Genomic DNA, 14,384 nt, shown 5'->3' with positions numbered 1-14,384 from the left:
CGTAACAGATAAGGACCTAATATTTAAAATAATCCTTTATCTTCACATCCTCGAGACTTTTGCTTTGAACAGTAATGATTCAGAATTGGGCTGCTTCTAGCATTTCATTTTGGTGTTACGCAGTAGGAAAATATTGTACTCTGTGTGTGTTCCCCCTGCTTTAGGAAATGCAGTAAAGGATCACTATATGCGAATATTGCTGTTTTGCTTGAATTAATATAAAATCATGAAAAAAATCTAATACCACAAAGAGGTTAAATGGTTTACTTTTTTAACTCGGTATCAATTTATTATGACCACCAAACACTCCTGATATAATCCCTGTTCATCACTTTTCTTTGACCATTTCATTGAGAATCTCTTCTGTGAACTTCATTTAAAGGAGGACTTCATGAAACACCATGCGTGGATCTGCATTGAGAAGGCTTCACATTCCAGATTTAATCAGCACTGAAATGCTTGCTTGACCTTCCCTCACTATTTGTCTTGTTAATTTCTGGTGTTTTATGCACTTTGAAGGTCAAAATGTTAACACACACCCCCCTCCCCCAATATATTTTACAGTTCAATCTGTGCCCTTGCTTTTGTCTATGTCTTTAAACCACACTATGGTACTCATTTTAATCCAATATCTGGCTAACACTGGAGATTGAGATTGGGGTTGTTTTCAGAAATACTCCTTCACTTGTTTGAATGCTCTTATTTTTTTCATAAGCACTGTCTGTCACCAAATGCCTAATCACCTTCTAATATTTGTGATAAAGCTTCTCATTGTAATGGGATTGAAAAGTGAAAAAAATCGTGTTGCTGTCTTTGTCCTGCAGAGTTCCCTACAAGCCGACTTGAAATGAGTGCTGTTGCAGACATTTTTGATAGAGATGGTGATGGATATATTGACTATTATGAATTTGTAGCAGCTCTTCATCCAAACAAGGATGCATACAAGCCTCTTACAGATGCTGACAAAATTGAAGATGAGGTATGTTCTCTGTTTTCTTAGGTTCCATTCTGTTCTACTGGAGTTATATTCTATAATAATTCACTTTATTTTCACTCCTATTTAATTTGAAGCTTACTAGGTACACAAATCTTTGGAAATGTGACATTTAAAGTAATTATCCTGTTGTGGTTTTTTGCAGGTTACAAGGCAGGTAGCAAAATGTAAATGTGCAAAACGGTTTCAAGTGGAACAGATTGGGGATAACAAGTACAGGGTAAGTCTTTTAAGGACCTCAATTCTTTCAGCTTTCTTCATATGACATGGTTTACACAAGGAATTAGGCAAAATGAATTCACAAGAATCTTGTACAACAATTATACATTTTCTTTAAGATTGTCTAAATTTTTCTTGTTAGAGCATATAGACTAAAAATCTGGAAAATTGCTGGTGCTTGTGTTTATTTTCACTCAAACTACTGAAGCTGTTTTCAGTCATAGGAATTTTTAAGAGCTAATGGCACACATCTGTACACATCCATACATATGTACAATATATCCTCAAATCTGATCTTTCTGCCTAGATACCTTAAGTGTTTAAACTGTAGCTGATTTTCTATTAGTTTCCTAAAAACAGTGACTGGTATTTTCTTGTGCTATTGTGTTGTGCTTCAAAAATCTTTTACCAAAGTGTATTCAATCATTTTTACACTCTTTTGTCATTTTATTGGAACATGCATACTTCTGAATATCAGCAAAGTGTTAGATACCTGCAGAATTATTTTAGATCACAGAAAAATAAATATCACGCAGTAGAGAAAGATCTGCTACCCCTGGATTCAATAACCAGAACAATTTGAGGTAAAATATGCAATATTTGGCTAAGAGAGATTAATAAGTACTTGTAGATTTTAAAAGACCACAGAAACAGCAATGGGAAGGAAACGAAGGCCTTGAATATTTTCCAATATTCAGTCTCTGGATGGCTAGCTACCTGCTCATCTCTCAAGTAGATACTTTATTTAGAATGCCTAATGTGTTAGTTTGCATGTGTTCTAGGTCATGTAGAGAATTTCCTGTAAACTAATCGTGTCTTTCTTCCATTTTTCATTTCTTATCAGTTCTTCCTGGGAAATCAGGTATAAACCAGTGGAATGTGTTATGAAGTTTTTTTGGGTTTTTTTGCTTTGTTTTTTTGTTATTCTCTCTCTTTCTCTCTCTGTTTTTTGTTTTTTTTTTTTTTTTTTTTTTTCCTCCTAACACATAGTGATTTAAGCTTGCAATGGTCAGCCTTCTTGCCATCCTTTAATTTTCAGCTAATTCATTGCTGGTCAGCTGTGGTATTTCTTTAAATGCTATGGAGCATTCCTTGTCTCAGGGTCCCTCCTCTACAATCCCTCCCTGCTTTCTTTAGTCATTTTCCTCATTAAGGAGATTACTTTTAAAGGAACCAGATAATGGTCAGCAGCAATTCCCATAGCGAAAAATCTTGAGCATTTAAACTGCAATTGTTGAGATTATGATTATCTAATCAGTTTTATAGTCAAACCCTTCAAAATTCTGTATTGTCTCTTTTAGGCTATTTGGTTAAAGGCTAATCATGGCAAACAGATCCCAGTGTCTTATAACTTATTTATTGCAAATTGCACAAAAAATACTTTGATCTTTGCAAAAAAATGGTACAGTCTCTATGCAATTAAGCAGACTGATTAAGAACCTAGCTGACAGTTATTATTTTATTTCCTAACACAGTGAATCTTTACATACATATTTTGGAATTAGTCTAAATAAAATTGCTGTTCCCATGTAGACTAATCCCTCTCCCGAAGTGTTTTCAAGGAGCTGTGGCAAGTCTATAATGTGCTGGAGCTGTGTTTAAGAATAGTTTGTGTCAGCTGGGTCACTGGTGAGTCCTCCCTCAGGAGGAGATGCTGCCCAGTGCTTACACCTGTGCTATTCACTGATACACAGCTTCCTGAAGTGCTAAATCTCATCTGCCCAGTAAGAATGGAAACACCTTATGCAAGCCAGGTATCAGGTTAGTCTTACGCTTTTAGAAAGGCAATAACAGATGTAATCCGTTCTGGACATGCTAGCATCATAGCAATAGCCATTTTAAATCTCAAGGTGTTGAAAATGTGGGTGCACTCTTGTTTACTAGCAGAGCCTGTTGCAGTATAGGAGAAAGTATAGCGCAACCTTGCCACATGCCTCAAGCAATACATCTAAGCAATAATTTAAAATATTTTCCACTTATAGAACAAGTCTCTTTTTGAAAGAACTGTTTGAAATTATGTTAATCCTCTTATCTATCATCAGTACTCTCAGATCTGGGGAACATAGAGCATTTCTTGAGAAACTCTTACTGATGCAGAATGGCACCTACAGGCTATTGTCAAGAACAGGCCTTTTTGTAGCTTAAACTCCTTTATGTTTTTACCTCTGGTTATTTGAAATAATGTTAAATACTGTTTAAAGAAAGTTGTACCAGGCTATTTTAGGAAGGAAATCAACTGAGTTACCATAAGAAGAAATGCAGTGATAGGTACTATTGTATTACCGTGTTACTTTCCAGCCTCGCTTTCTGAATTAACCTCAGCTAGCTGGGCAGTTTCCAAAGCACACTGTATTTGACCCTTGGTGTAGTTGCCTGATGGGGTCTGACTGACTAATTAGGCTGTGATGGGGAAAAAAGAAAGAAAAAAAGAAGGATACTATCTTCAGAATCACTAGGAAAAAAATTTGGTAGGAACAAGCCAATGAAAATAAACAGTGTTAATTTGGATGCCTTTGGAAAAAAACCTGTGATCTACATATATAAAATGGTTCTTTGTTTGGCACATATTGAATGCATTATTTAAAACCTCTTAGAAATAATGCTCATGTGAATGTTCTTACTTATAACAAATACAATTTATCATTGAATTAAGAAGCAAGCTTTGCTTTTGTTTGGTTCCTAAAAGTAATATTCCTTTAAACTTATTCTCTCTTCTTGGCTTGAATAGTACCAAACAACTAAAGTCATCTAACAAGTAGGGAGCACATTTGTTGTGTGGTTTGTTCAGTCCCCTCACTGGAGCAAGTAGGTACAGTTGAATTATGGCCAGCCTTCTCCAAGGGTCAGAGATTGTCCCAAAGAGGGGCATTCAACTCTCACTGGTTTTAGTGAGTGCTCTGCATGTTTGTGTGAGGGTGCACTGCACTTGGCCTGGTGATATGGTATCAAAATATTTTAGTAATGCTGGCTTTAAAGTACTGAATTCTTCTGGTTAGTTTTCTTGAGATTGTGAGGTCAACATTTTGATCATGCTTTCTTTGATCCAAATTTGAGTGAAGGTACTGCGTACAGGTTTTGTTACACAGGTTTCAAGAGCAAAATATGCATTAGGCCTGGTCATCAGCCCAAAGGAGGCATACAAAGACTTAGTATGAAACAGAGTTTCATCTCTGTATCGTGAAGAACCTTGATGTGTAGTCAGAGGAATGACAAACATAATTATAGTTATTAATCATTCATTGCTTCTTTAATGTTCCCTTCCTCACATGCACCTTGCTATAGGTAAGCAGTGTCAGCACTGTAGTGCTATACCTGAAAATATTCCCATAAATTAATCAATTGATAGAACTGTCCAACACTCATAACACATTGAATTTCCAGATTATATGCTGATTGTTTGAAGTGATGCTGCCTTCCTTTCAGCTGACAGCATTAAAAATCAAGACTGTTGCAGAAGAATGTTTGCTTAAGATTTTACCAGTGAAATAATGCCAATAGGTTTTCTTTAATTTGCACAAAAGCAGACTGTAACCAATCAAATAATGTACTACTAATTTTGCTTCTTTTATGACCTCAGACATTTGAGAATCAAACATAAAATTAAACCTGAGTTTCTTCCTTACCATCCTGCCATCTTCTTTTGATTAATGCAGTGCCATCTGATTTGAAATCTTAACAGCTTTAATAATCTGCATAAATAAATTGATTTTTTTTAGCATTTACTAATTATTAAATATCAAAATAAACTTTTTTAAATGTCTGATTTTTTTTAACCTATCCGTGTTGAACTGCATCTGAATGCCTGAGAAGCTCAGACTGTCATTTGATTTTTATTGCAGTTTGGTGACTCTCAACAACTGCGCCTTGTTCGTATCCTGAGAAGTACAGTCATGGTCCGTGTTGGAGGTGGCTGGATGGCACTTGATGAGTTCTTAGTGAAAAATGATCCTTGCCGTGGTATGTAACAGAACTGTTAAAGACTTGCAGCATATTATTTGGATGCAGTCACCATTCATTGTCTCAGGATGGAGATGGACTTGTATAAAATGCCAGTTGTTGTAAACATCATCTCACTAAATGTCACATTTTTGTGAACTTTAAATCACATGGTTGAGATCCTCTTCAGTTGCACTGATGTGTGTCTGGAAAAACTGTGGTGTCTTCTACACAGTTCCTTCAGTGTTACAGTGGTGTAAGTAAGAACTGAACTTAGCCCAAATAGACTTTATGGTATGTAAGTGGCTTGTATGACTTGGCAGAAATAGCACACAGAAATGTCCAATAAAACCTTCTCAGCAACACAATAAGTCAAAATAAGGCAATTCAATTGATGAGTAACACTACCACCACAAAAACCTCTGGCCAGTGACTCTTCCCAATCTTTCAGTCTCTACCTTTGTAACCTTGTCTTTTCCTTGGCATCTTCCCCAGAAGCACTTTGTAGAGCCCTGAGCCTTACACAAAGCAAGTGGAAAATGTTCTGGTCCGGAGGACATTGTGCTCTGTGGGAGCAGGGAGTGCTCTACCACTGAGCCCTCCAGGGCGTTGCATCAGATGAGCTGTTTTCTCAGTACACAACACTGAGGACTGTAATAAGGAATTCCAATAATTTATTGGATATTTATTAGGTATTATATCTTTCAGTGTTGACGTAGGAATCAATTGTAACAACTCTACCCATCAATAGACCTGAGAAAAATGTTTGGGGTACAACAGAACTAACCAAGTTAACCCTTCAATGAAGCCAGATCTTCTGAAACACATTTTATTTTCTACTACTCTGCACTTTTGAGGAATAGAAGTAGAAAGGAATAAAAGAAGGACCCTTTTTCTTGGGTATATGTGAGCAGATGTCAACACAGTGGGTCAAAAGAATACCTGTAAGATGACTCTGTAAAATCAACATCACTGGATGTTGTGCATTGCTAATCCTTGCCTGGTTGAAATCAGTGATGCAGGTCCAAACTTTTACTAAACCACTTCACTTAGCAAATTTGCATTTCCACCAAGCGCTCCTTGTGCATTCAGATGAATCATATTACAAAGAACTGTTGTCATAAACAGTTAGAAAAGTACTGCACCTAGTCATATATAATATCTTTAGCTTGTATTACTTCTTTATGTCAGCAGATAAATACCGCTGCTACACAAGTATACTTGGGACTGTAGCTGTCTGTCCAAACGCCATTTCCTTTTTGCCTGGGAAACCTTTGAGAACTCACCTCAGAACACTTAGGGACAGCTTTTGCTCAAGTCCTGTCTTTTGGCCCGGTGCTCCAAGTCTCTCGCATATGCAGCTGCTGTACTTGATTTCTTCTCCTGCTAACGATTTTCTTTAATGTGACCCATGTCCTGTGTCATTTTTTCTAGTTCATCATCACGGGAGTAAAATGTTACGTTCGGAATCAAACTCTTCAATTACCACTCAGCCTACTATAGGTTGGCAAACCCCTCTCTTTGTCTCCTTCTCCTCTTCTTCTCTCTCTTAATTTCCTTCCCGCTTTTTAAATATATGTATACTTTTAGCTATATGCTTCACCCCTCATATTTAGCTTAACATGTTCCTACATGGGCTGGTGCTTTGCAAGCTAATTTTTTTGACACGCTTGAAGAGTGTTTCAAAAACAATTGCCATTCACACTGACACAGTTAAATGCTAACATGTCTTGCATTTATTCATGCAGAACATTCTCTTGTATGTGTGTTTGTGTGTGTGTGTGTGAGTGCTTAGCCACCAATTACCTCATCATAGTTTGGGTTTATGTTCATCATTGCATGTTGCCAAACTACATAACTTCATAGTTTTGAATAAATATATTTGCTGCTTTCCTGTAATTTCTTCTAGAACGTCCAAGCAAGTATTATTTATTATGAATAGCTGTAGAGTTAGCAAAACTGCCCATCAGGTTGTGTCTATGTATTAATAGTTGATTGATTAACAATGATTTAGCACGTTGAGCATTCCATTATCACGCTGACTTCCTTTGACAGTGGTTCATTCCTGCTGGCATAAAGTATTAGAATAAGTGAGTCCTGCACATAACTCTTCTGTGTCTAAAATAAATGCATTGCACAGTAATGCATTTTATTTATTGTTAAAATGTGTTGGAGTTGGCATGGCAAAAATGGCAATAAACAGCCTTGTGACAGCTTTCATATCTGAGTCAATGAACACCTCTCTTTGCAGCTAAAGGGAGGACAAACGTGGAGCTGCGTGAAAAATTCATTTTGGCAGACGGTGCCAGTCAGAGCATGGCAGCTTTCCGACCAAGGGGCCGTAGATCACGACCCTCTTCAAGAGGTGCTTCTCCCAACAGATCTACTTCTCTGTCAAGTCAAGCTGGCCAGGCAGCTGCCCCTCAGGCTGTTACTACAAGTACACCGAAGGTAAGGAGAAACCTAAAAACTGCACTGGTTAACAAATGGGATAGAGATTGAATCTTTGGGTTTTTCCTCATTCCAGTAATTTGGTGCTTTCTCTAGCTGATGGAGAAAAAGTATCTCCATTTTGTTTCATAGTCTGGGGTAGATGTGAGAGTGTTTTCAATATGTTTTCTCTACTGTTTGTTTGCAACATGGCGGTAGAAGAATTTCTACATTTAAGGTGCCACGTGAGATAACCAGCAGTTTGGGAACTGCTCTGAAAGATCAACAAACCTCTCCATTTCGCTTGAAAAATCAACTCTGTCATCTCTTCGTTTTAGAACACTTGTCATTAACTTTTTCTGCTTAGATTTTATTTCTGCTGAGATTTTGAAAGCCTGGGTATCCTTCTCCATGACATAGTTTTCCTCTACTGTCCTTTACATTTTGATTTACCATTGTTTCATACAGACACCACATCATTTAACACGCAACTATGGTAAACCATGGTTGACAAACAGCAAAACATCAACTCCTTCTAAGCCACCAGAATCCTCAGACTATCAAGGGTCATCTGCAGAGGTACAGTAAGGACAGACATTCTAGTCTAATGACTTCCTTCACTAAAACTGTCACTTCACTAACAGTCACTAGAGCTTCAGTACTTCTGAGCTGCAACATCCTGTGTATATTAATGCATTGTCTTTGTTTTAGACCTTTGTCAAATTATTTCTTACTTCCCCCCCCCCCCCCCCCCAAGTTTGATTTGTTGGGGTTTTTTTCCATGTTCTATTTTTCATGGGTTTTTTTAATTTTTAGGAAAATATAGCCTCAATGAGCTAATGTTTAAAGATCAAATGCTTAATAAATCAGAAAAGTATGGAATGAAATGGTTGAGTAGATGTGGAAAAGTACTTTTTTTAAAGAAAAATAAAACATTCAATATACTTTGCAGGTTTCTTTCCTAAAATTGTTTACTTTGAATTCATTAAGTACTACAGTGTTTCTGAACTGCAGACACGAGATTAATAAATCATGACCTCTAGTACAAAACTACTAAATAAGAAATATCCAATCACAGTGAGGAAGATGTCAAAAAAGTCTAGCTGTGATACATAAATCTTTACAACAACTGAAAGTCTTGTTTAGGGGGGTAATGACCAATCATTGCTCTAATAGGATAGCTATTTGATGACTTAACAGGAAACTAGCACGGCTTACATGGAAATTGCTAGTATAGCAGTTAGGATTATGCTGGCAATTAGGCTGTATGACCAAAATTTAAAGGGGCTTGAAGCCAAAGTGTTTGCTCTAATGTCATTACAGTCAGTGAAAAGATTACAGCTGGATCAGGCTGTGCACTGAAGTGTCATTTGTGGGAGTTATTCTTACCCTGGGTCGGATGGAGGGCTTGGAGAGGAGAAGCTTGTGCTACCACCCGCTCTGTTGTATCTGCTTTTCACAAATCTGCACTTTGATGCCTATTGCTGCTCATGTGACACCTCCTGGTGTGAAGTTTCCATAACCTCAGCATGGCTTTTTTCATAAGATGCACAACAAACTTCTTCCTCCTTTCTTCTGTGAGTGTTGTTGTGCACACTGCAGGTGTGTCTGTGGGTACAGCACTGCAAGCACACAGGACTGTGGGACTGTGGCTTAGACTGATTAACAGCACAGAGTTTAGTCAGTTGTCAGTTTCTAACATATTCCTGTGTTTTCTTTCATCTCTTAGCTGGTAACTGCAGTGAAAGATTAATTGATGGTACATTAAAGGGTTTGTAGACATGGAAAGGTGTTGTTTTCATTGAATTACAATGACAGGAAAGCAGCTGGCCTGATTTCATATAGGGCACTGTATTTCTTATCTGCTCTTCCAACTGCCAGTAGTTTCAGTGAGTTTCTTTTATGTAAACCACTGTGGTTTAAGATTATAAACAGAATGGTTGGGGTGGGGTAGGTTCAGTGGATTTCTAAGGCATTCTGCAGCATTTACTGCCCAAGAGAGCAGTTATTCATTTTATATGTAAACTGCATTTGGGCTTAGGGCGAAACTGAAGAACAGGCTAGTTTTATTTTTCGCAGTGGTGATTCTATCCCAATGCCTTGCCCAGAGTGCAGCAGCTTCAGTGAAGGTAACAGTGTTCTCTTTCTTCTTACCCTCCCCAGGCAGTGTCTGTATAGCAGAGATTCCCAGGGTGGGGCTAGCTGTATGTCAAGCACTGTACTTGGCTTTTATGAGAGTTGAATATTGTGACCGTGACCTGCCCTGTCAGAGCCAGCAGACTGCTCTGTGGCATTTCAGCACTCTTTTGTTCAGAAGTGCCAGAAGTGGTCTGAACTGGCAGCTGCCAGGCAAGCTCCTGCCAGGCCTCTGCTCTGTTCTTAGCTTCCAACACACTTCTCTGGATCTTGGTTTTCAGTACCTAATTCTACCTATAATCGTATGGGGATCAAAGACACAGAATGCAGGCTCCTGGGATCCAGGCCACTCCACAAACTGCATTCGTCACTGCACTGTTTTTTCTTATTTTTGAATATTTATGTAGTATTTTTGTGTTATTAAATTACTGTGGATACTGTAGTTTTCCTCTTATACACATCTTATTTAGTGAGTGATACTCATTTTGAGATCTGGTGATTCAATTTTTGTGGCTGTGAAAGAAATTTTATGATTGGGGCAGGTTGTAAATCAAGACTCATTTCAGAAATAAGAAAGCAGGCAGGGTAAGACTGAGTAGTAGAGATACTATAAGGCAGTATGTTGACAACTGGAACTTTTACAATTAGTCCTATGCCCTTTCTTCTGTTTTTTCTTGTTTTGGCTTGAGGTTTTTTTCCTCCTAGCAAAAGGTTTCTGAAATTTGGTAGCTTTGTTTCAATTTCAAAGATATTTTCATCACCTATAACTACAGCCAGAATGGTGGAAATTCAAGTTATGCAGATATAAAATCTCAGTATTTACCATCAACTAATCTTACCTGCTTGACTAATTATAAAAATATTATATTCTTTCTTCATATGTGTTGAAATACAAAGATGCTAAAATGTTAACCAGACTGTTAAAATATTCTTTTGTTGTTGTTCTTTTACATTTGGACTGCAACTGCTAAAGGAATATTCTAATCTTCACATTATGCCCATAGAGGCTTAAACCAATATTTCAGATTCACAGTGAATGTTATGATGATCATATTCTAAGCTGTGTAGCCCCTAATACCAGTCCTTATCTTCAGTTTAAAAAGCATTTTTTGGTTGTGTTTTGGTTTGCATAGGGAACACCAATTCAAGGAAGCAAACTCAGACTGCCAGGGTATCTATCAGGGAAGGGTTTCCACTCAGGAGAAGACAGTGGCATCCTGTCAACAGCAGCTACCAGAGTCAGAGCTCAGTTTGCAGGTGAGTGTGTTGACTACAGAGATTGATCTACCACTTGCTTTGTTTTCCACCTGAGTACTTAAGGTCACATTAGGGTTCAAGGGAGAGATGTCAGAAGAGTGGGAAGGAATAAAAGTCGCACAGTCTGCCCAGTGCTGAGGGTGCACGTACTCAGGCCCTCTATTCACATGTTCAGCTCTGGATGTGTGAATTCATGACTGCAATCTTCTCTACAATGGTACCTACAATGTATCTGCCCAAGGAACTGGGGAAGAAGCATTTACTCAAAGGATCCAGTTCTTTACAGTATTCAAGTTGTTCTCAATTTTGATAGAGCAGAGGGGTCACTTAGTCATGGCTGTCCATTTCTTTTGGAAGAACTGCAGGGAGCATCTGTAGATTGCCTTATTAATGGAATATCCTACAGATATTTTAAAAGCAGTATACAAAAATAGAAAGCAGTGAAGCTGTGCTTTGCAACACAGTGTTCTTCATACATACAGGGAACCAGATTTGTGAAGATCAAAAATACTTAATAAGTAATTGGAAAATTTTGAAAAACCACATGAATTGTTTTCTGTTTAAGATTCCTTGTTGTGTTTTTTTCTTCGTGGCACATTGTCTGGGCAGGCTTTTACTTAGCAGGCTTGCTGAGAGCTCATCTTCTCAGCCCTTTGTTGGGCAGGATGTCTACTTTGCCCTTGTTTACATGCAGCTTTCATCTGTATGGATTTTAATTTTTTTTTTTTAGAGTGGTGCACATTTAAATATTGGGATATTCATTTGCATCTCCAAGATGCCTATACTTAGAAATCATGAATGCATGAAGAGACCAGATACTGATTTTTTATTTTTTTTTAATTAATAGCTGAGAAAATGGCAGGGGAAATAAAGGCTCTGGCTGTTGAGTGAAGGTACAATGCATGTCTAGGAAGTCAAGAAAAGCTGCCAGGATAATGCATTTTTAATAAGATGTGCCAGTGATGAATTAACTATGTGTCAGCATTTGATCTTGCATTTCCTTTTCTTTAGTATGAGACACAGCATCATTTAGCTTGCCTGGCAGACGTCTAAAGTTTAGTTTGTGCAATGAGGAATTTATGGGGTTGCCAAAGAGCTAGGAAAGACCTGCACAGGTTTTCCATCCTTACCTTTAATCCTGGTGGTTACCTTCTCTCTTTCTAGACACCAGAAGGACTCCGAGCAGACCTGGTAGCCGAGCAGGAAGCAAGGCTGGCAGCAGGTCAAGCAGCCGTCGCGGCAGTGACGCGTCTGACTTTGACATTTCAGAAATCCAGTCTGTGTGCTCAGATATGTCAGAGACTGTTCCTGCTACGAGCAGGCCGACACCCCGAGCAGGTTCTCGGCCAGGATCCGCCAAGCCTTCTAAAATTCCAACCCCCCAGAGGAGGCCACTAGCCAGCAAATCGGACAAGTCCTTGAAGAGATAATATGATTGGCTCCATAAAGGTCTTTTCCTTTTGCATTAAATATTTAAGTTCATAAGATGTAAAATATTATGTAGAAATTACTGTGAAATATCGCAAGAGGTGGATTTTTAATTCTGCAGATGGCCTTATTTGTGTATTTGTCTTCTTATTTTATGTGTATAATTTTTGTCAGATTTTTTTTTTTTGTTTTGCCATATCCTGTGAGAAGGGGAAGAGTTCTAATGTAAACTAACAGTTGTACACAGTAACATGTAGAAAGTACACTAAAAATAATTGTCGAATGTACAGTGTACTGAATGTACAGTAAGTCTCTGCAACCTCAATAAAAAAGGCCTATCACTATGTCATTAGTTAACAGTAAAGGATACCTCATGATTTTTCTTTAAAAAAGAAAAAGAGAATACTGAAAGCCAAAAGACACAATTACACATTTTGAACTAACTAAACAAACACTAAACGATGTATGTCAAAACTGCTAAGGAATACAAAGACACATTCACAGTACCCTTATTTATACAGCATCTCTCAGAGAACTCACAGAGTTAATTAAGCACTTGCCAACAATATGATACTCCAATACCTTGCAGCATTTCTGTGCCATTGCTTTCAATGAGGCCAGACACATTCTGGATATCTGAACTATTATTCTGTAAGAATATCAATATAAAGTGCATTCATGTAAATGTGAGGTTTTCTTTTGCTTGAGTGGATGGTAGCACTGTATCATTGAACTCATTTTGTATCAAAGCAATTTTGCTCGCAGAAAGCTCAGAAATAAACATGTCCCTTAACTTTATTTCTATTGTATTTCTTATTTCACAGGAAGGTAATTTTCTGTGTTATGTTTTAGAGCATATGCCATTTCAGATGACCAATAATTACCATAGGAACACAGGCTTTAATGTTATTTCCCATTATCAGCTATCTGATTTTGGTTAGCTACTGTATTTGTTTAATAAAACACTAAATTGCACATATCAGAGCATATGAATTATATGTAATTATTGTGTGTCGACAATTATTTGTGTCATTTATATACCATGTATAAAAGGCATAGAGAGTAATTCACTTGCTCTGTTAGTCAGTGAAACATTCTAGCCATTCATGGATTCATTGAAAGGATAGCTAATAGCTCAATTTCACTGGATAAAAGGTGCAGTTTCAAATGGGAGTGCTGTAGCATGGCTGGATAGATGCTGTGGTAAGTAATGACAGAATCCCTAGAACTTTCAAATAATATCAGAAAGACTTGTGTGGAACTTGGCCAGATAAACAAAAATTATACTCAAAAGATAATTGAATCAATCAAAATCCACTTGTATCAGGATTTCCTTCAACACAGAGTTGTACAGAGGTTTGTAGAAAGCCACGATCAACCAGTCCTACCTGGCTTGGGAATCAGCACAAGTATTTACTGATTACTGAAGCATCAGTCTCTGCTGCACTATTTTATCTTTCCATTTTTCACCTCTCCTGTTGCTTCTGTTCATCCAGTGATTGCTTTCCTAGAAGATTAAAATAGATCAGAATGACTGGTGCTTTTTGAAACCCCCAACACCCTTGGATAGTTTTCAGTGTTTACAGACGATAACTGAAACATCTCTGCTTGTAAGCAAGAGAAAGGAAAAGGATAGAATTTGGGCACTTGCATGGATAATTTGACTGAAAGAGGTGGTGGTGCCTGGTGGAATATTGCTGCATTTTTTTAACCACAAGACTGATCTTCAAGGATGTAGGCATGCCAAATCTAACTCCTTTGCAAGGGTACATACATAGATCAGTACTTTGCATCCCAAGAGCAAACTACCTACACAGGAGGTAGTGTTGGCACCTACTTAAAGCACCTTTTATATTGCAGTCTTAGCTCAAATATATTTTAATGCTTCATTAATTATGCAACTTTATGGAATTTTTTGTATGACTACATTGTAACTTTATAAAAATATTTGATGGGTGACCAGCCTCTGAGAAATCCAGTGCCA

The 14,384-nt window shown here is 37.7% G+C and overlaps 1 protein-coding gene across 10 annotated transcripts in view; it reads left to right on the top strand.

Moving 5' to 3' along the window:
• DST (dystonin) overlaps nucleotides 1-13,375 on the top strand; it is a 273,488-nt gene extending 260,113 nt beyond the window's left edge. For 6 of the 10 annotated variants that reach the window (XM_041477345.1, XM_041477347.1, XM_041477349.1 and 3 more), the window contains 9 exons: nucleotides 825-979; nucleotides 1,140-1,214; nucleotides 2,058-2,075; nucleotides 5,053-5,170; nucleotides 6,584-6,652; nucleotides 7,401-7,600; nucleotides 8,048-8,158; nucleotides 10,849-10,972; nucleotides 12,137-13,375. In XM_041477345.1, coding sequence (XP_041333279.1) covers nucleotides 825-979; nucleotides 1,140-1,214; nucleotides 2,058-2,075; nucleotides 5,053-5,170; nucleotides 6,584-6,652; nucleotides 7,401-7,600; nucleotides 8,048-8,158; nucleotides 10,849-10,972; nucleotides 12,137-12,402 — 1,136 coding nt within the window. In that variant the 3' untranslated portion in view covers nucleotides 12,403-13,375. The remainder of the gene's footprint in view (nucleotides 1-824; nucleotides 980-1,139; nucleotides 1,215-2,057; nucleotides 2,076-5,052; nucleotides 5,171-6,583; nucleotides 6,653-7,400; nucleotides 7,601-8,047; nucleotides 8,159-10,848; nucleotides 10,973-12,136) is intronic. The other 4 variants (XM_041477354.1, XM_041477355.1, XM_041477352.1 and 1 more) reach the window with 3 other exon arrangements.
• Nucleotides 13,376-14,384: the final 1,009 nt, after the last annotated feature.

Source organism: Pyrgilauda ruficollis, unplaced genomic scaffold, assembly GCF_017590135.1.
Source record: "Pyrgilauda ruficollis isolate IOZ18807 unplaced genomic scaffold, ASM1759013v1 scaffold40, whole genome shotgun sequence".
In the NCBI taxonomy this organism is placed as follows: domain Eukaryota; kingdom Metazoa; phylum Chordata; class Aves; order Passeriformes; family Passeridae; genus Pyrgilauda; species Pyrgilauda ruficollis.
Note: the sequence above shows the minus strand (reverse complement) of the source record. Positions and strands in the feature narration are given on the sequence as shown.